The 23,686-nt window shown below is 36.9% G+C and overlaps 1 protein-coding gene across 1 annotated transcript in view; it reads right to left on the bottom strand.

Moving 5' to 3' along the window:
* Positions 1–273: 273 nt before the first annotated feature.
* Positions 274–23,686, bottom strand: part of dhrs11a (dehydrogenase/reductase 11a) — a 70,237-nt gene continuing 46,824 nt past the window's right edge. Inside the window, exons 2-7 of the mRNA XM_056457246.1 lie at positions 21,378–21,587; positions 15,145–15,239; positions 13,334–13,463; positions 11,013–11,105; positions 9,997–10,062; positions 274–7,063 (exon numbers count right to left, since the gene is read on the bottom strand). Coding sequence (XP_056313221.1) covers positions 7,022–7,063; positions 9,997–10,062; positions 11,013–11,105; positions 13,334–13,463; positions 15,145–15,239; positions 21,378–21,587 — 636 coding nt within the window. The 3' untranslated portion in view covers positions 274–7,021. The remainder of the gene's footprint in view (positions 7,064–9,996; positions 10,063–11,012; positions 11,106–13,333; positions 13,464–15,144; positions 15,240–21,377; positions 21,588–23,686) is intronic.

Raw genomic sequence — 23,686 nt, 5'->3', positions numbered from 1 at the left:
TGACAAGACTTTTGTCAGGTAGTGTACATAAAAACAAAACAATTGTCACATAGATATTTAAATGTATATATAATTTGTATCATATATTTTTGATATCTAAATATGAACAAATATCTGCATGCATGTGTGTATTTACATATGCATAATAAGTACACACAAAACCAACTTTTATTTTGTATGCGATTCATTTTTGTCCAGCACTAATTAGTAAATAAACCTTTTTTGGTAAAAGGCAATAAAAAGAATGTAAAAGAGTCTCTTTTTTTCCCCATGGTGTTTTTATTCTCATTAGCAGGTGTTTTTTTTGCCTCACGACATTAACCTTTATGGGCTTGATGACTGAACAACAGTCCAACATGAGATAAAACGCTCCTTCAGGGTCCATGCAGTGAACTTTACCCTAAATGTGTTCAACAACTGGCCCCTTTGCTCTCCTTTACACTAATAACTCCTTATTGTTTGTGCACATCTTCGTATTTTAAGCATTAAAAGCTGACATGCGAATTAATTCATGCTAAATGTATACAAACCAAAGAGCATTTGTCAACAGGTCATTTTGATTTACACTTCATAACAGAGGTACATTTCCAAATAGCTTCAGATTAAGACTTTGTTCATAACCTGCTACGAAATCAAGGGGGAATCCTCATGAAAACATGTCCAGCTTACAACAAGTATTTTTGCAGAAATTACAATGTTTATTACTGTATCATGCTTATATTATCATTTAAATATGATTTATTAAAAATATGATTTTAAATATAATGATAAAAAAGCAAGACAATCAGTTTAAAGGGATTTGGGGAATTATAGTAATGTGAATTGAGGGAAATGTTGTAGATTATCAAGAAAATAATGTCCTTATATTTCAGGTGAATGTAAACTGGACAGATTTCATGAGCATCAAGTACTGGGATTACTTTATATACTGAATTGACAAACGCTCTAAGAATGTTGGGTTGTTCGGTTGGGTCAAAATATGGAAAAAATATGGAAAAAACCCAACTGTTGGGTTAAAATTTGTCATTTAAATTGAATTTAAAAATTAAAACAGCATTGGGTTTGCAAATATTTGACCCAACACAATGGTTTTCCCAAACCCAGCATTTTTAGAGCTAACTAAACACTTTAAAAATGCTGGATTGTTAGGTTGGGTTAAAATATGGACAAACGCAACTGCTGGGTTAAAATGTGTCATTTAAATTGAATTTAAAAATTAAAACAACATTGGGTTTGCAAATATTTGATTCAACATTATGGTTGCAACAATCCAGCATTTTTAGAGGGAACTAAACACTCTAAAAGTGCTGGCTTGTTAGGTTGGGTTAAACTATGCACAAACCTAGCAGTTTGGTTAAAAAGCATCATTTAAATTTAATTGAAAAAATAAAACAACATTGGGTTTGTGAATATTTGACCCAACATTATGGAAACAGCAATCCAATGTTTTTAGAGTTAACTAAACACCCTAAAATGCTGCGTTGTTAGGTTGGGTCATAATAGGGACAAACCCAAGTGTTAAGTTAAAATGTGTAATTCAAATTAAATTTAAAAATGAAAACAACATTGGGTTTGCAAATATTTGACTCAACATTATGGTTACAACAACCCAGCATTTTTAGAGGGAACTAAACACTCTAAAAATGCTGGTTAGGTTGGGATAAAATATGCATAAACCCAACATTTGGTTAAAAACCCAACAAGTTTGGTTAAAAAGCATCATTTGATTGAAAAAAAAAACCACAAAACAAATTGGGCTTGTGAATATTTGACCCAACATTATAGTTACAACAATCCAATGTTTTTTAGAGCTAACTAAACACCCTAAAAATGCTGAGTTGTTATGTTGGGTCATAATATGTATAAATTCAACTGTTGGGTTAAAAAGCGTCATTTAAATGTAATTGAAAAAAACTAAAATAAAATTGGGTTTGAGAATATTTGACCCAATATTATGACTACAACAACCCAGCAATTTTTAGAGCAAACTAAGTACCCTAAAAATGATGAGTTGTTAGGTTAGGTCAAAATATGCACACACCCAATTATTGGGTTAAAAAGAGTCATTCAAATTGAATAAAAAATGTAAACAACATTGGGTTTGCAAACATTTATATTCAAACATTTGACCCAAAATTATGGTTATAACAACCCATCATTTTTTAGAGCACTGTAAAAAAACTCCTGTAAAAAAATCAGCCATATTGTAGACTAGAGATTTTGTTTTCTCACTACAATGGTAATATTCTGTGAATATGTAATATCCTATAAAAACAGTGCATTCTGAAGGATCCTAAATACACACCCATTACAGAATAATACCACTTTAATAATATCAAATAATACCGTTTTACTATTATCGTTTTAGTAATACCCCCAAGGTATTTTGCAGGTTTTTTACAGTGATTTTTTTAATAATGGGTATGAGCTTCATATTAAGAAGTAAATTCTCTTTTATCATCCAAATAGTGGATTCTACTATTATATAAACAACATGGTAAAGTTTTCCACAAATAATAATCCAAGTTTTGGGTAGTTTTGAGATGTACAGGTGACACACACTGTAATAATTATCTGCTATTTAACAGTTTCCGTATTTTGTGATTCACAAGTGTGTTTGGTTTATTTACGGTTGTGAATTGCATCATGGGATGTTGATCTCTGCTCTGTCGACTTGTGATGTTGAAAATTCAACACTACAGTATAACACAGTGACTTTTATTGGCATTTTAGTAATAATATAATGTAGAAGAAATAATGTCTTAAAGAAATATACAACACCAACATAGACAATATAGCACTTTATACAACAAATCTGACTGGCTGATAGCTGTGAGATATTAAAGTAAAATCAGCACTTGTACAGCCTCTTCACCCTTGTGTATTACTCCTCCCACACGTGTGGCAAGCAGGGAACACTACAGTTTGACAAATATTGCAGCTGTTGGACAACATAATGTACTTTTGAGGCTTTTTTAGGTGAGAATGTAGTTGTTTAGATTGCAACTCTGCAGTTTATTTATAAGGATAGTGCCTGTTTTAAACATTTATAATTTCGGAGTTCAGAATTTCGGATTCAGCGTGTTGGTGTTCTGCCACAAGATGGCGACATAATAAGTCATTAGAGGAGAAAAACAGCATTTTCAATGTACGTTTCAAACTACAGCTGAACACATCATAACAGGTAAGTAGCAAGTCGATCTCTCTCTTTTGTATGTTGTAGTGCTGTATTTATACCATAGCAATCTGCTTTGGCTTTTTCGGGGTTAATTATTGTGAAATCCTGATTGCAACAGAGAAATACTGGGAAATCTCTGTAGACTGATGGCATTTCATGCCGTTCAGTATTATAATCTTAAAATGTGAGCAAAATCAGGTGTTTTGTCATCATTTCAGACATTACGCTAGAGAATCATTCAAACACTAGCTCTAAAGTGATGCTGGTGAAGTAGCAACAGTTTCTGCTGTTCTGACGTCAGCTGCAGATGTGAATGAATGGGCGGAAGAAAGTAGTTCCTCATACAAAAGGGTTTTTAGACCCTCCATGTTTAATTTTCTTTTTTCTACACACGATTATGTCGTCGAACTGTTGTATAAACGCAATATCACACTCGTGGCAGTGTGATATTACTGTATATCATCACTGGTGGGACACTAAAACACTCGACCTGCGACTTCGAGCCAACGCACGCCTCCCACCAGTGCCGATATACAGCCATATCGCACTGCTACTCGTGTGACATTACTCATTTAAACTATTAATAATCTTCATAAAAGTCCCTTTTTCAAAGTTTTCAAGGTTAAAAGTTGTTGAAAGAAGGATCAAGAGCCTATAATGCAATTCAAAAGCAGAAATAAATAGGGAAATGAATCACAAAATACATTATAAAACTGCTAACTTTAAGGATTTTTTTAGTGTAAGGTGAAAGGGAAAGCCATTTATACAGAACCAACAATCATCATGTTTAATTGGTAAGACTATATCAAGTGTTATTTCTTCTCAAGTGTTTACTACAGTGTTTCCATACACATGTTTTCCTATGAAAGAAGCCAGTGTCATACCTTTCATTCAGCGAAAGTGCAGTGTAAAAACCATCAATGACTGGGTTCCTGATTCAGAGTGTGACTGCATTCAAAGCTCTTTCTCCCTTATCAAACGAACACACGGTTAAAGGATCCAATCTACGGTTTGAGAACCACATCTACATACAATTCAAGTTAGAAGTAAAAAATTTATACAGTAATTAACACCTCAACCACATGGAGCTAATAATATGACAAAACTATTACAATTTATTAAATTATTAATGTGTTATTTAATAAAACTGAACATTATATACCATTTAAAGTGGGCTATTATGCAAAAAAAAAATCACTTCTATAAGGGGTTTAAACCGTTGTGTGATAAGAGAGTGTGAATTTAACCAGTGTCTAATGGTGAACATTAATTAATGACATTTTTTAAAATCAGACTTTATGAAAATCACTTTGATTGACATTCTCCCTTTGTACGTGTCATCAGAGGAATAAAGCCCCGCCCACTAATGACCATCTCTCCCTCATTAGCATAGAACGCTTGTTTTTGAATCTGCAACTATGCTGACACACAGGCATTTGTAGCTCCACCCTCTTCTGAAAAGTTGAAAAGCTTAATCTCATTTGAATTTAAAGCGACAGACACCAAAACAGCACAAAGCCATGAAGATGTGTTTGTACAACACAATACAGGTGGCATAAAACTGATTATAATCAAACGACCCTTGAATTTTTACAAAAATACAGCTTTAGTAAAAATAGAGCACTTACGGAGAAGTATTTCAACGTTTAAATCAGCTCCAGAAATAATTTGCATGTGTGTTACTCTCGACCGCACGCTAAGAGAAACTGAAAGTAACCCAAACATATAGTACAGTACTTTAAATGTCCAGTAGGTGGGGGTCAAAACCACAAGTGGCTAAATGCGAGTGCACGACAATGATAGTGATTCAGAAATATATGTTTTGGGAGGCCGAATCTCGTTATATGTTTGACGTCAGTTGCAGGCTGGAGGGAGGAGGAGGAGGGGGGGCACAAAGGGCCCACAGGCCAGCAGTTTGAGACCCCTGCCTGAAAGGGACAGTTTTAGAGAATTATAAAGTATTATCTGTGTGGTATTTCGTGTTGAAACTTCATACACACACTTCAGAGACATCAGAGACTTATCTTACATCTTGTAAAAACAGGCATAATAGGTCCCCTTTAAAACAGTTTTTAATTAATTGTTCTTTTATTTGAATATTGAGCATTTGAAATTTAACACGATCAGCATTCATCCCTCACTTTTTCCTGTGGATGACCTCTGACCTACTTTCTGCACAATCTAAATATTAGAATATTGAATTTGATGTACAGAGTTTCTTCTTTATCTTGAAAACTTGGAATTCAGAACAAAACAAAACAAAACAAAAAATCTGTCGTTCGAAATGAACGACATATACAGTGACTACGTTTACATGGACATCAGTAATCAAATTATTTTCCTTAATCTGAATAAGACACTAATATGATTAAGGCGTTTACATGAGTTGCTTTTTGAACGTTCCTTTCATGATCCCGTTTTACAAGTTAAAGCTCTGCATTTCGCGGTGTGTGCACCTGCGGTCCTTAACTGACTCGGTAGGTGCAGTGAATAGTGTCAAACAGTCATGTGTGTATGGATTATCCTGTCGCAAAACAGGCTGAAAAGTCAACAACATGGTAATAGTTTGATGGCGGTGTTTACATGTCTGTACTGCACTTCAACAATGTGACTAAAATCAGCATACTCCACATGTCTTCCATTTCTGTTTAGTTCCATTAGGACTTTGGTCAGGTTAAGGTCATCAAAAAAATTAGCTGTTGACATGGTGGACTCTTAATCACAGTATTGTCTTAATCATATTAAAATCGAATTATCGATTAATAAATCAGTTGTCTCTCAATTTCAAATGTTCAATATTCAAGTGAAACAAAAACGAAAAAACCCCAATTGATTTTAAATGGCATTTAATATTAATGTTATTAAAAATGAATAATTTTAATATAAATAATTAAATATACAGTGCTCAGCATAAATAAGTACACCCCATTTTTATCATGAAAAGTTTTATCAATTTATTCAGTGAAGATAGGTTATATATTTAGGTGCATTTAAACAAAACAGAATTGTTAAACAGATATATTCATTACAACACTATTTTAGTCACCGAACATCTTTAGAAATAGATAATACATTTAAATTCATGCAAAATATCATTTACAATCTACAGCCTTTCAACTCAATTTAATACATCTCGATTTTTCCTCTTTTTAAAATATTTTTAGCAAATATTTTTCCCTAACATATAAATTTGGGTGTACCAATTTTTGGACGGTTATCATACGTTATTTTGTTAGATTATCTCCAGATTTAGCTTCAGTGCTGACTAATCTAATGCATCTAATCTAATATACCCAGATATTATATTGTATAGCATCATATAGTAAACATGGATTTAAAAGATAGATTTGTGATGGATGTACTCATATATGCACTGCACTTGTTTATTTAAAAATATTTTTGTCACCAATTCAACTCCATAAAATGCAAATAGTTTTGTCACATAATTAGCTCCATACTACCGGCAACAATAGCCTTCCTGTCACATTCTTCAACAGACCCCTATAGAGTATGACCTAAAAAAACAAAAAGAGCTAAATAATGTGCAGTTCCTGGCATTATCTCTGTATAGGCTGTCAAGCACAAACACACTTCATCATGTCTTCCAGTTCGTAGTGTGTTTTTAACAATGCAGAGAGACTTTCCCATTATATCTGAGACAGCAGCAGAGACGGTAATGTTAAACGGAGGTAAATCGTGCTCTCCGGCCCGAGCATAGCGTCAGATCACCGCGTCCTTCACACATTTGATCTGATCTGATCTGCAAACCCAATTCCCTTCAATCAGTTCTTTAAAACTAGTTGTTATACGTGTTTTGGCCAGCAGGTGTCACTCATGTTGATCCTACGACACTTGCTCAACAGGCCGCATCTGCACATCACCGATCTGAAGCGGAGAGAGAGAAAGAGAGGTTAAGTATGTAAGATGTAATGTTTACTACTAAATGTATGTACAGTTGTGCTTTTAATATTCTTTTCCTTTAATTTCACAGTATTTCCTAAATTGGAGAGAGAGAGAGAGAGAGAGAGAGAGAGAGAGAAAGAGAGAGAGAGAGAGAGAGAGAGAGAGAGAGAGAGAGAGAGAGAAAGAGAGAGAATAATAGAAAGATGGGGAGAATAATAGATAGAATGATATAAAGATGGATAGAATAATAGAACGGATAGAATGATGGATAATATGCTAGAATGACGGATAGAACAATGGATAGAATGACAGAACGATGGTTAGAATTATGGCTAGAACAATAGATAGAACTGTGGATAAAACGATGGATAGAATGATAGAATGATGGATAGAATGATAAATAGAACAATGGATAGACTGATAGAATCATGATTAGAACAATGAACAGAATGATGGATAGACTGATGGATAGACTGATAGAACAATGGATAGAATGATAGAACAATGAATAAAACAATTGATAGAACGATGGACAGAATGATAGATAAAATAATGGATAGAACAACAGATAGAATGATGGATAGAATGATAGATCAAATAATGGATAGAACAATGGATACAATGATAAAATGATGGATAAACCTATGGACAGAATGATAGATAGAATGATGGAAAGAACAATGGCTAGAATGACAGAATGATGGATGGAATGATGGATAGAATGATAAAACTGGATAGAATGGTGGATAGAACAATGGATAAAATGATAGAATGAAGGATAGAAAGATAGAATGGTGGATAGGAGGATGGATAGAATGATAAAATAGTGGATAGAATGATGGATGGAACAATGAATGGAATGCTAAAATTATGGATAGAATGATGATTAGAACAATAAATAGAATGGTGGATAGAACGATGGACAGAATGATGGATATAATGATAGATAAAATAATGGATAGAACAATGGACAGAATGATGGAATTATGATTAGAACAATGAATAGAATGATGGATAAAATAATGGACAGAATGATAGATAGAGTGTTAGATAAAATAAAGGATAGAACAATGGACAGAATGATAGATAGAATGATGGATAGAACAATGGCTAGAACGACAGAATGATGGATAGAATGATGGATCGAACGACGGATTGAACAATGGATAGAATGATGGATAGGATGATAGAAATATGGATAGACAGACAGACAGGCAGACACAGAGAGAGAGAGAGAGAGAGAGAGAGAGAGAGAGAGAGTTAGTCAATAACTGTTATTAAATCAGACAAAGTGAGCATGTATGGATCAGCAGGTGGTGTGTGTGTGTGTATGTGTGTGTGTGTGTGCGTGTGTGTGTGTGTGTGTGTGCGCGCGTGTGTGTGTGTCTGCTATGAACTTTATATAACCATTTATTTATTTATTCATTTACATTAATTCATAAATTTTTTTTTCAGCTGAGTCCCTTTATTCATCAGAAGTCGCCACAGCGGAATGAACCACCAACTAATCAGCATATGTTTTACGCAACGGATGCCCTTCTAGCTGCAACCCAGTACTGGGAAACCCCAGTACACACACACACACACACACACTACGGCCAATTTAGTAAATCAATTCCCCTATAGTGCATGTGTTTGGACTGTGAGGGAAACCGGAGCACCCGGAGGAAACCCACACCAATACGGGGAGAACGTGCACACTCCACACAGAAATGTCAACTGACCCAGCCGAGGCTCGAACCAGCGACCTTCTTGCTGTGAGGCCACAGTGCTAACCACTGAGCCACCATGCTGCTCTATTTTGATAATCTTACTTATTTTTTATTCAGATACTTTTGACAAGCTTTTTTTAAACATTTGAATGCTTCATCTCAAAGCACTCCTTTGCAGTCCTACCGGGGAACTGAACCTCAGCTTATCTAATGTATTATTAAATATGCCAATTAACTAAGATTAATGAATGATTTAGAAAGGTTTTCGATTGTTAGCAGATGATAAATAATGCAGTTAGCTAATGTTAACAAATGAGACCTTATTATAAAGTGCCACCCAAAAACAGTCAAGCCTTTCTGTCTGTGAAAACGTGGAATTAAGAGATTCATTCATTCATTCAATTTCTTTTCAGCTTAGTCCCTTTATTAATCAGGGGTCGCCACAGTGGAATGACCCACCAACTTAGCATATGTTTTACACAGCCGATGCCCTTCCAGCTGCAACCCAACACAGGGAAACATCCATACACACTCACATTCACACACACACTCATACACTACGGCCAATTTAGTTTATTCAATTCACCTATAGCACATGTGTGAATTAATAATACATTTTATATACAGTTGAAGTCTGAATTATTACCCTGCCTGTATCCCCCCCCCCCCCCCCAAGTTTCTATTTAAGGGAGAGAATATTTTTTCAGCACATTTCTAAACATAATAGTTTTACTAACTCATTTCTAATAACTGATTAATAACTGACTAGATATTCTTTAAGATAATAGCATTCAGCTTAAAGTGACATTTAAAGGCAAGTCATTGTATAACAGTTGTTTGTTCTGGAGACAAAACATATATTACTTAAGGGGCTAATAAAATTTACCTTAAATGGTTTGAAAAGTTAAAAATGCTTTTATTCTAGCCGAAATAAAACAAATAAGACTTTCTCCAGAAGAAAAAATATTATAAGACATACTGTGAAAATTTCCTGAATCTGTTAAACATCATTTGGGAAATATATATATATATATATATATATATATATATATATATATATATATATATATATATATATATATATATATATATATATATATATATAAAGGAAAAACGACAGGAGAGCGAGTAATTTTGACTTCAACTGTAAATTATTTTAAATTGTCAAGTTATATTGGCTGGTATTCCAGTTGTTTTACTCACTTGAACATGAGCAGGAGCGCTCAGCACATATGTGACGGCACTGGCGATGTCTTCAGCTTTCAAACACTGTAAAACACACACATTTTTTTCATATCTGAACATGGGCTGTATGAGGAAACACATCACACATTACCTTTATACTCAACCCAGGCTCATTCTGAAAACGTACCGCTGTATACATTACTAGAGACCACCAAATATAGCCCAGGAGGTACGTTTTTCTGCAGTTTTTGTTTTTGCAAATCCTCCAGAAGCCGCTGCGTACGCTTTTTCAGATCTCAAATTTCTCTCATAAGTGCCATTCGCACCTGCTGTTTTCGTGTACATCCACTAGAGGCCGCTGTCGACTGACTGATCGACTGACCCACCACCCTCCTCCTTCCCTAAATCCAACCAATAGTGTTTTCAACAGCAATCCAGAAAAAGAAATCTTCGCCTGATTTTTACCATGTTTTCAGATTTTACCACATTCTCACCCTGTTATTTACTTGTTTATTTTATTATCTTGTTTTTGTTTTACCCGCTTTCTGGAACCGTTCTTTAAAAGACTTGAACCTCATGGTCAACTCCTCTCTGCGGCTTAAGTCTGCTGACTTACATGACGAGCTAAGGCAGGGATGGGCAAACTCGATCCTGGAGGGCCAGTGTCCCTGCATAGTTTTGGACCAACCCTAATCAAACACACCTGCTTGTAGCTTTCTAGTGATCTTGAAGACACTAATTAGGGTGTTCAGGTGTGTTTGATTGGAGCAAAACTCTCCAGGGACACCGGCCCTCGAGAATCGACTTTGCCCATGCCTGAGCTAAGGGGACAAACTGGTAACAGCGGTAAAGCCGTCCACACAGAAGTAAGCAGTCAGCTGGCATGCATGAAAAGGAACAGCGTCATACCACCCCGTCGTTTTAAACATGAAATGCATCCATATGTACGTCTGGCTACATAATTCGCGATCTCCACAAATGTATATACTGTAGGGCTACGTTTTCAGAATGAGCCTGTGTTGTTTATACTTTACCTTTATACTTTCATAAACAGCCGCGGCTCGCTCTGGATCGCTGTTATGATGCCGGAAGGCAAACTCAGTCTCCACTATTCCAGGTGATATGCACTAGAGAAACAGAAAACTAAAAGCTTAATAAATATGGCAATATAGAGCATCCAAACAGCCATGACGTTTTCTAATCTACAGTGTGTGCATCATTATAGAGGTCAGTATTCTGATCATGTTTACAAACACACTATGAATTTAAAGTGTGTTTTCTAATTGTGTTTGCATTTGTGGGGATTTTGTGTGCTGTCAAACCCATGCACGTGTTTTCTTAAATTGCAGCAATGTTGAGCTCTCCAGACACTCTTAACAGAGTCTCTTAACCCTTGTGTGCTGCTGAGGATGTTTTCATGCACTCTGGGGTGATTTGTGTCTTAATGTGGCCACTATGGCAAGCCGTATTAATTCTCAAGATATGTATTCTTGATATCAACAATTTAATTCTTGATATCAACAATCAACATTATTAATATCAACAATTCAGTTCTTGTTATCAAAAAAAAAGGGGAATTGATGATATCAATATTACATTTCAACTAGTAACAACGTTAATTCTTTATGTCAACAATGATGTTCCCATTCGCAGAAATACAATTGTTGATATTAAGAATTTATTTCCTGTTTTCAATAAAAGACAAAACGGCTGGCAAGCCATTTTTACTTTTATTGATTAACCGGATTTGAATTGTTGATGTCAAGAATTAAATTGTTGTTATCAAGAATCCAAATTCTTGATATCAACAGCTTAATTGTTAATATCCCGAATGTGAATTGTTGATATCAGGAATTGCATTTCCACTAGTAACAATGTTAATCCTTGATATCAACTATTCAGTTTCACTAGTTAAAATGTTCATTCTTGATATCAGAAACTGAATTTCAGCTAGTAAAGATTAGAGTTCTTGATATCTGTAATTGTATTTTCACTAGTTAAATGTCACCATAGGCTGCCATTCAAATTTAATTGTTGATATCAAGAATTGATTTCTTACTAGTTAAAAATTTAATTTTACATATCAGAAATACAATCCTTGCTTGTAAAAGCATTTATTTTTGATATCAGTTGTCATATGGATACTAGTGCAAATGTCTATTCTTGATATCAACAATGGAATTGTTACAAGTAAATATGTCAATTCCTGATATCAAGGACTTAATTTCACTGGTTGAAATGTTAATTCTTGATATCTCCAATTATATTTCAACATGTTACATTTGTTATTTCTGATATGTAATAATATATTTCTAATATCAACAATTAGGGAAGTCATTTATGATATCTAAAATTATTAATCTCACTAGTAACAATTACATTCATGATATCAGAAATGAACATTGTCACAAGTGACAAACCAATTGTTGATATCAAAAATGAATATCTTTACTAGTTGAAAAGTATTTCTTGATATCAACAATTTAATTCCTAATAACAACAATTACATTTTTCATATCAACAATTAAATAACTGATATCAAGAATTGCATTTTAACTAGTAAGAAATCAATTCTTGATATCAACAATTAAATTTGAATGGCAGCCTATGGTGACATTTAACTAGTGAAAATTCAATTGCAGATTTCAAAAACGTAATTGTTGATATCATAAATGTAATTCTTGATATCATAAATGTAATTCTTGATATCATAAATGTAATTCTTGATATTCAATTTACGATCTCAACAATTACCTTTTTGATATCAAGAACTGAATTGTTGATATCAAGAATACATATCCTGAGAATGAATAAAAGTCAAAATGGCTTGCCATAAGCCACAACTTTCTCTGTGTTTCAGCAAATGGAATGATGTTTGCTGACAAATCTTATTTTGACTCATATTTAGGGAGAATGCTTTGAAAATCTTCAAAAATTCAACAATACACTGGGCAAATTTACCACCCTTCCCTTATGTTGTTGGGTGTTTATGATGGTGCCCCATTGACTTCCATTTAATTGGGTGGGTTGGGTTGGGGGGGTGAAATCTTGGTGAAATCTGCACAGGCCTATCTAAGCGATATTAATACTGCCAACTGATGACCAATAGTAAAAATGACCCAACAGGGAAAACCAGCAACAATCAAGAATGCAAGGTTATATGCTGTCATAGTTTTGCAATCAAAACATGTGATTATAATGGAAGTCAATGGGGCAAAAACAGCCCCCAACATAACCAAAGGGGAGTACATTTAAACAATACACAAGGGTTAAACTATTAATTTCGTTATATAACAGATTACATATTCAGTAATATGTTTTTTGCATCTCTCTCTGTGTGTGTGTGTGTCCTCACCGTGGCTCTGATGTGTGTTTTGGCCTCCCGCAGCTCTTGTCTCAGTCCTTCTGTCATTGCAGTCACGGCATATTTGGTGGCGCAGTAGAAGTGCTCATCAGCACTGGACACCATCCTGTGTCCACCCATACTGACCAGAGCAGAGAGAGACAAGAGACTGACATTAACACACACAGACACACACACTCACGCTCACGCACACACACACACACACACACACACACACACACACACACACACACACACACACACACACACACACACACACACACACACATTTGTATCCATAGTTTACAGGGACACTCTATCGGTGTAATGCATTTTATACATTCATTCACTTATTTTCCATCTGTTTAGTCCCTTTATTAATCAGGGGTCGCCACAGCGGAATGAACCACCAACTTATCCAGCATATGTTTTAAACAGCGAATTCCCTTCCAGCTGCAACCCAGTACTGGGAAACACCCATACACTCTCATTCACACATAGACTACGGTCAATTTAGTTTATTCAATTCCCTTATAGTGCATGTGTTTGGACTGTGGGGGAAACAGGAGCACCCAGAGAAAACCCATGCCAACACGGGGAGAACATGCAAACTCCACACAGAAATGCCAACTGACCCAGCCGGGACTCAAACCAGCGATTTTCTTGCTGTGAGGCAACAGTGATGACCACTGAGCCACCGTGTCACCCCACATTTTATACAGTTAAAACGTATTATACGGCTCTACCTCTAAACCCAACCCTCACAGGAAACTTGGCAAACTTTAAATATCAAAAGACCTGTTAAGTATGATTACTAAGCATTTTGAATTACAAAGACACAACATATGACTCTGTAAACCACCTTAATAGAGTACAAATAAGTCATATCCTTGTCATTATACAACTTTATGTCCCTGTAAACCACATAAACATACTCACACACTCACAAACACACACAAACTTAGGCCCAATCCTAAATCTATTTTTGTACCCCTACCCCTTGGCCCTTACAACCGATGGTTAAGGGGAAGGGTATCAAAATTTACCCCTAAGAATTGGGACAGAACCAGCACACATCATCATATTTCATCGCGATCTCTTGCTTCATATGAGATCAGACGATCACGACTGCTGTAGTTATTATAGTTGTGTTATTTTTTGGTATTTCTCTTCAGGAAATCACTGAAGCCATATATTATGTTATTATAATGATCTAATGTAGCAATAAGATCGTAACTGTACTGTGTATTTACACCGTGGCCATATTCATCTATATTAACACACCAAAACAACACTAACATTATAGCAGACACTGTAAACAGCTCATTACTAGCCACTAGACTTTTCTGACAGGGGATTACAGTGTCATCAAGTGTCAGAATGTTGTGGGACTGCTGTTCAGGAGTTATGGCTATGGATTATAGATGGCGAAATTTTTTATTTTTCAGTAAAAGACGAACACGCTTATGAATGTATTAAAACATGTGCTTGTTTGTTGGAAAAAATTGTAATCGTGACAAAAAAATACTAATTTGGGGATCTCCTGACTTCCAGGTTCAGCAATACTGCTGTTGTGGCTGGTGTATTCTGGGAAATTTTCTTACCCTTTGGTTTTGATTGTGGTCCTGAAATATCTTCGTTCGAAGGGGTATCCACCCCTTCCACTTAGCCCTACACCTTCATGCTAAAGAGAATTGGGACACCCCTACCCCTTGATGTGAATATGCAAAACGAGGGTGAAGGGGAAGGGCTAAGGGGAAGAATTGGGATTGGGCCTAACTCAACACATACACTCACTCACAAACATGCTCACACACTGGTACCTGTTAATGTTGATGATGTGTCCATCGTCTACATGTCTCTCTCTCATGGATTGATAGGCCTCTCGTGTGCAGATGGCCAGAGCCAGAATGTTCACCTGTCAATGAAGCAACAATAAACATCCTGAACACGTCATAGACACAACATAAACAATCCTGATCACATCTGACTCAAAAACCAGTGCTCAGCTCATGAGTGTGACCGCCAGTGAACACATGAGCTGAGAAAACGGCAAAACAGTCTTATTGGGAAAATGTGCCCAGGGCTACATTTCCGAGAGCTGAGAAATATGTGCCTCAGCGTACATAATGGCTTCCTTCTATGTGTAAAACGAACACTAGGGGCACACCGCTGACTGCGTACCTCTGTATGTGCGGTTTGTCTGGTGTGACTGTTTTGCTCGGTAGGGGTTCGGCGAAGGACGTTCCAAAAACAGGTAAACCCAGACACCCCCCCAAAAAAAAAACGGTGTTATACCGTGGTAAATGCATGCAGCCATGATAGTTTGCTTTTAAAAACACTGTGGGTTGGGTTTAGGGAAGGGGGCATACCTGCCAACATTCGGATCTTAAAATCCGGGAGATTTTATCCGGGGTTGCGCGCAAAGTGAAGAGTGGTGGAGGGGGTTGTCGGGGGCTTTGGAGGGGAAGGTGAGCGTGAACTGAAGAGCAGTGGTGAAGGAGCGCATGAAGTAGGGAGCAGGTATGAAGAAGGTTGCGCGTTGGTGTGCATGGGGACTGAACCAAAAAGCTGAGGAGCGGGCTTGGGGGGATTGCGGGAGTTTTCCGGGACACAGAACAAGACGGGAGGTGGGCGAGAGATATAGATGTCTGAAATACGGGACACTCCCGGGAAAAACGGGAGTGTTGACAGGTAGGGAAGGGGGTGTGTGGGTCAGTCCATACAAAGCTGATATATTATGCACAATGTCCGATAAGGATATTAACATGCGTTAAAAATGTACACAGCGACCTCTGGTGGATTCATGAGAAATAGCACGGAAAAGAAAACATGCCCCAGTAATGCATTTGAGACTGTCAAAAATGTACACAGCGACCTCTGGTGGATTCATGAGAAATGGCATGTATAAGAAAACGTGCCCCAGTAATGCATTTGAGACTGTCAAAAATGTACACGGCGCCCTCTAGTGGGTTTGTGAAAACAAAAACTGCAAGAAAATGTTGCCCAGGGTACATATTTGCTGGTTCTCAACAATGTAGTCCTGGGCACATATTTCCACTGAGTCTGGGTTGGAAAATAGAACAAAATACAATGAAAGTCAAAGCACAAATTAAAATACAAAATGTTTAGAATAAAATAATTACACCTGTTGGGACTAGTGTTAGAAAACCTGACTGAAAACCAGTCATGGATATACGCACATATACTCCGCAAGCCTACTTTTTTCCACGAGTTTGGGTATTAACCATAACCCAAATCTACAATTTAAAAAAGGGTCTTTTATTGACATTTTAGTAATAATACAATGTAGAAGAAACAATATCTAGAGAAATAAGTCAACAGAAAATGTGCTGCAGTTTATTACAAGCTTTCTGTAGCGTAATATACAACACCAACACAGACAATATATCACTGCACACTATGAAAAATGTTCATAAAAGCCACTTTTTTAAACTTTTCAAGATTAAAAGTTGTTGAAAGAAAGATCGAGGTCCCATAATGCACTTCAAACGCACAAATAAATGCAAAAAAAAAAACATGAATCACAAAATACAGAAAACTGCTCCTTCACAGATATATTTTACCAGTGTAGCTCTCAACTCTCTGAGCACTAACAGTTCCCTTGTAGAATTAGAACTTGTGTGTACTGCCTCTTCTTGTCGAGTCACTGAATGCCTCATCAATTGTAAGTTTTTGTGGACAAAAGCATCTGCTAAATGCCTAAATATAAATAAAAAACCTGAAAGAAATAAAATATACAGTCGTTAAAGCCACTTAATATTAAATGGGACCAAATTTGAGTTTTTTTGGAGTGAAAGCAAAATGCGCTGAACAAAAAAAGAAGTGAAGTGCTCTCTGAGTGCCAGCGATGATTCATTTGATTGCATTTGATGAAGTGTTTTTGAAAACGAGTGATGGATGAAAGTGTGACATCCCCGGCTTAGTTCAACACAAACAACTTCAAAAAACATTCAGGGCTAAATTGCAGATTTGAGCAATTGCATAAAAAATATGGCATCTATTTCAATAACTTAGTAGTTTAGACAAATGAATATGTGTATTTTAAAACTTTTTTTGGCCTTTTTTGGCTTTATTAGGACAGTAATGAGACAGGAAGTGAAGTTGGAGAGAGAGGAGGGTAGGGTTGGAAAATGTCCTCAAGCTGGGATTCGAACAGCAGCGTGAGAAAAATCCAACCCAGGCTCATTCTGAGAACGTAGTCCCGGGGACGTTTCTGGAGACCGCGAAATACGTAGCCGGGGGTACGTACGGCTGGATTTCATTTTCTTTAGGCGAACGCTGCGGGGCGGTGTGACGCCGTTCCTTTCGGCGCTTGCTGGCCGGCCAGCTGGCCACTCGCCTCCGTGTGGAGGGCTTTCCTGCTGCAACCAGTTTGTCCGGTTAGCTCTTCGTGTACTCTGGCGGACTCGAGGCGCAGAGAGGGGCTGACCACGATGACGATGACCGGGTTCGAGTCCGGGGAAGAGCGGTTCCAGAAATCAGGTCAGAAAACAAAAACAACAGGGTGAGAATGTGGTCAAAATCCGAAAACATGGTAAAAATCAGACGAGGGCTTTTCTTTTTATGGACGGCTTTTGTGAATCGTCGTTGGTTGGGTTTAGGGACGGAGGAGGGTGGGTCAGCCGATTGGCCGGTCGCACGGTCAATCATCCTGTCATCCAGGCAGACAGGCGGAAGGTCGTTCGACAGCGGCCTTTAGCGGGTTTACGCGAGAACAGCGCGGGGAAAAAGCGCGCACAGCGGCCTCTCGCGGATTCGCGAAAACAAAAACTGCAAAAATACGTAACTCCCGGGACGTATTTCCCGATCTCCAGAAACGTCCCCGGGACTACGTTCTCAGAATGAGCCTGGGAAAAATCAGCGGTAAACTTGTCTATTTACTGTTGCTGGAGTATAATGTATCACCAGAGTTTAAAAAGTTTATCAGCAAAATGCCTGTCAACCCCAGCAATGACAAGGTAAGCTACTGTATATGCCTCAATATTAATTTTAGCCATGCCTGTGCCCTTATAGGCGTAATATGGAACTTTATGATGCAGAAAATAAATGAATACTGTTTGCTTCTCAAGCTTTATGAGAAGTGTCATTCATGTCTTTTCAGGTGCACTCAGAGGTCAATCGCCTGTTATATCATGTCATTGATTGTCAGCATGATGTAGGCCTTTGTAATATTATACATTATAGTTATAATGACATGTTTACATGACCAAACTAGTGTGCAACTTAAGCAAAACCAATACTAAAACCAATACTTTAATAGTTTAAGTTCACTTGATTGACTACAGTATATAAAAATCAGTGGATGTTATCAATGCATATATTAAGTAATTGCTAACTTTTACTGTAATAAGTCCCCATCCCCAGAAGTGATTAAGGTTAGTACACAGTCATAACCACACATGCAAAGCTATATATTTACACAGTATTCATAGCGCTTCACTTTTTCCACATTATTTTATGTTACAGCTTTATTCCAAAATGGATTCAATTAATTTATTTCCTCAAAATTCTCCACACAATATCCCATAATGACAATATGAACAAATATATTTTTTAAATTGTTGCAAATTCATTAAAAATAAAAAACCTGAAATGTGGAAAAAGTGAAGCGCTGTGGATATATATATTTAAAAGAAAGTACAGTATGTCAAATGGCTGTCGTCAGACTCCTTGTGCAAACAAAAATCTCTCAGAATAATTACAATTAATAGGTAAATGTATGTGAAAACATAGACATGCTATTAAAAATGTAATGCATAAGAGTCATACTTCTGTGGTTATTTTGGTTAAAGTAACACAAAAGTAGTGTAGTGCATTTCTGAGATATTAATATTGTGATGTAACAAATATAAATACGACAGAGCAAAAATAAGTAAGTGTTTTCTGTGGAGTGTAACAGTAGTCAAGAACAGATATCGAACAATCAAACATAAAATAACATGATCATTGTAATATTTTAAAAGATCTTTTAATCTTTAATAAACAAATCTAATCATTGCGATATCGATGCTCAAACGATATCGAACGAAGTCCTGTTAAGTAAATGCATTTTTAGAACTATTTGTTCAACTTTAAAAAACTTTTAAGTTTCTCAGATTTTTCTGAACTAAAGTTGCATCTCAGACAAATTATATATGCATATATTTCAGTTTCCAAAAATGTATATGTATGATTGGTTTTGTGTGGGTCACATACAGTTGTAGTCAAAATGATTAGGCCTCCTGTACATTTTAACTCTTTTAAAAATATGTTTCAAGAGTCTGGTTTCTCTCAAGGTTTTTTTTCTTCACTTTCGCCAATAAGTGAAGTTTTTTTTCCCTCTCCGCTGTCGCCACTGGCTTGCATGGTTCAGGATCTATAGAGCTGAGCATCGTTGGATTTGCTCTTCAGTGTTTGGACTCTCAGTAGTGATTATTAAACCACACTGAACTGAGCTCAACTGAACTGAACTTAAACTCTACAAACTGAACTACACTGTTCCTATTTACTATGATCTTTTATGTGAAGCTGCTTTGACACAATCTACATTGTATAAGCGCTATACAAATAAAGGTGAATTGAATTGAAGGTGAAGTAATGTTCAAAAGAGAGAAGATTTTTTCACTTGGGATTTATTTGAAGAGAAAAAATATATAAAAATCACAGGGATCAACTGTATCTTAAATTAGGACTAATGATTTTGATAACACATAAAAGCTCCAAAACTTACAGTTGAGTTATTAACCCCTGTATATAGTTTTCCTCCAATTTCTGTTTTAAGAGTTCACACTTAGCTAATGATTGATGATAAAGCGTGGTTGGCATACTGTCCCGGGAGAGAGCCCTGAGCTAATAAGATCCTCGAGCCCTGGGCTCCCTCCTGTTGCAGGGCGAGAGGGGAGTTTGAGCTCAGGTAGATCTCGATGACTCCCCCCTTTGCTTATTGTAGCTAAATGTCAGATATGGATGCTGAGAGCATTTAAGCTCAGAGCTTGGCTAAAAATATTTTGGATTAATTGTTTAGGGTGCTTGTTTTTGAACTGCAGGAGGAAACTGGAGGACCTGGGGAAAACCCATGCGAGCACGGGGAGAACGAGCAAAACTCCGCTCAGAAATCTTGCATGGTTTGGAAGGGAATTTAAACCAGGGGCATTCTTGCAGTGAGGCAACAGCGCTAATCACTGGCCACCGTGTCGCCCCTTTTGAAAGGAGGGAAAGTAGGGTTGGGTGGGTAGGGTTTTTCTTTAAGACGAAGATATTAAGATGAGAAAACTCTAGTATTTATAGTGAGTTAGAAATCGTCTGATAGGATAATTAGTCATGAGCTAATGCTGGAACAGCTGTGAACAATCATAAGCACGCAATCCTCTCGAAATTTGTTTATAAATAAACTACTTCACTTACTGGAGAGAAGATTTTCTCAACACATTTCTAAACATAATATTTGACTGGATATTCTTCAAGATACTAGTATTCAGCTTTAAGTGACATTTAAAGGCTTAGCTAGGTTAATTCGGTTAAAGTTAAGGTAATTAGGCAAGTCATTGTAAAACAGTGGCGTAGTACACGTTCTGTAGATCAGTGTTTCCCAACCCTGTTCCTGGAGGCACACCAACAGTACATATTTTGAATGTCTCCCTCATCTGACCCATTAACTTCAGGTGTTGGAGTCTCTTCTAATCTTCTGATGAGTTGATTCAGGTGTGTTTGATTAGGGAGAGGTTGAAAATGTGTACTGTTGGTGTGCCTTTAGGAACAGAGTTGGGAAACACTGTTGTAGACAATCCAAAACAAATACTGCTTAAGGGGGCTAATAATATTGACCTTAAAATGGTTAAAATTTAAAACTGGTTTTATTCTAGCTGAACTAAAACAAATAAGACTTTCTCCAGAAGAAAAAATATTATCAGACATACTGTGAAAAATTCCTTGCTCTGTTAAACATCATATGGGAAATATATTAAAAAGAAAAAAATTCACAGGAGGGCTAATAATTCTGACTTCAGTTTATAGTTTATAGCGTAACCATGTGTGTGTGGTTTTTTTAACCTACATCAATCATATTCCTCCACCCGTCTGTCCGTCCGCTGAGCAGAGGCTCATTGTGTGCCAGACCAGCATTATTGATACACACGTCCACTCCCTGATGAAGCGTCTTAATGGCGGAAAACATGGACAGAATCTCTTCTTCATTGCACAGATCACATTTATACGGGATGAGGATACCGCTGTATCCTGCACTCTGACACTCCGCCGCCAACTTCTGCAAAGACAAGAAAAAAACAAACATAAGACGACCTTCATAAACTCTCATTTACTGAACATTGACTATATACAGCAGGGGAAATAAGTATTGAACACACCGTCATGTTTTTTTCCTGGATGGGAATAATATCCCTAAAGGAGCTGCTGACATGGAATTAAAGCAGCTTTTGGTAAAAACCAAAACAACACTAAATAAAAAATACAACAAAATGAGTTGTGTGTAATAACAATATTTAACAGAAGGAGAAAGAGCTGAACCAATGAAACGTACTTAAAACTTTATAGAACAGGCTTTTTTGGTGATGGCAGCCTAAAGACGCCTCTCATATGGAGAATGAAGTCACATGCATTGCTCAGGTGTGAGTTTTTCACAGACTTCAACAGGGTGTCAAATCTTGATGCTTCTGTGGGTCTCGTCTATCAAATCTGAGCTTTATGTTGTTTTTTTCTTTTGGATTCAAGTCAGGTGATTGGTTGGGCCATTCTACAGCTTGATTTTCTTTCTCTGAAAGCATTTGAGAGTCTCCTTGACTGTGTTTTGGATCATTGTCTTGCTGAAATGTCCACCCTGGTTTCTTCTTCATCCTTCTGCTAATGTAGATGTTGGACTGAAGCAGCTGATATTCATTTACACTGAGGAAGGGCAGAGGCTTGCTGAAGAACAACTGAGAGATATCAGCTGCTGTCTGGGCTTTCACTGCCTTTCTACACCTCCCTTTCTTCATGTGTTCAATACTTTTTTACAGTGACATTTCATTTTATTACACAGAACTTCATTTGTAAACTAATTAGTTTTGTTTTCTTTGCATATATGGATTTCTTTGGTTGTTGCCATCATCTGGTGAACATTTCAAGTCAACAGCACCTTTAGAAATATGTTTCTGAGAAAAATGGTGACGTGTTCAACACTTGTTTTCCCCGCTGTACTTCTTATCTACTTCCTGTAACAACCATTAGCTGGAGTACCCACCAAAATCACTAGAGGGCAGTCCAGCTACACACTGAAAAAAAGATTCATTGGATTTACTCAATTTTGTTAAGGTAAGTGGTTGCAAACAACGTTTATGAGCTGAATTTAAACAAATTAACAAAATAATTAAGTTACAATACTAAATTAAATTAGTTTGTTTAAATTCAGCCTATATAAATTGCTTGAAAACATTTACCTTAAAAGATGGAGTAAATCCAATAAATCTGTTTTTCAGTGTATGTATGGCATGGTCACAATCTCCAACGATCTAATCCTTGTGGATCGCTGGAGAACTACACACACAACTCCAGAGACAGACGAGTCTTCGCTGAGGCCAGCTTCCAGCCTCCGCCACTGAGACTACAGCTCTGCACAAAACGTTTGGCCAGCGGAGAAATTAAAATGGTCGTGCCCAACTGAGCCTGGTTTCTCTCAAGGTTTTTTTTCTGCACTTCCGCCTTTAGTGAAGTTTTTTTTCCCTCTCCGCTGTCGCCACTGGCTTGCATGTTTCGGGATCTGTAGAGCTGCACATCGATGGATTTGCTCTTCAGTGTTTGGACTCTCAGTAGTGATTATTAAACCACACTGAACTGAGCTAAACTGAACTGAACTTAAACACTACAAACTGAACTACACTGTTCCTATTTACTGTGACCTTTTATGTGAAGCTGCTTTGACACAATCTACATTGTATAAGCGCTACACAAATAAAGGTGAATTGAATTGAATTGAACACCACACTAAAGAACTGCGATTCCCAGCATGCACCTCGCACACACCAGTTCCTGTTTCCTGCTGATTGCAAACACACAGAGCTGAAGTTATTCATGGACTGATTCCAGGACTATATAAACAGCACGCACACACACACACACATCTGTGCTGAGTTTTGTTTTACTGTATTGAAGCATTAAGCATTATCCTATCTAATCATACACCCAGCGCAATAAGGCACAAGACGTGTTTGGCGCAATTTGTTGCCATTTTCAGACAAACGCAACCCTAATTTTCACATTTTGCACCACATTTTTTAAATAGTAAATCCATTTGCACCACTTTGTGGACTCATGGGCGTGTTGGTCTAGAAAGGAGGTGTGTTAAGGTGCATTGTTGTTGTGTTGTTATTT

The sequence above is a fragment of the Danio aesculapii genome, chromosome 5, assembly GCF_903798145.1.
Source record: "Danio aesculapii chromosome 5, fDanAes4.1, whole genome shotgun sequence".
Taxonomy (NCBI): Eukaryota; Metazoa; Chordata; class Actinopteri; order Cypriniformes; family Danionidae; genus Danio; species Danio aesculapii.
The sequence above is the reverse complement of the archived record's forward strand: the minus strand, read 5'-3'. Positions and strand labels throughout refer to the sequence as shown.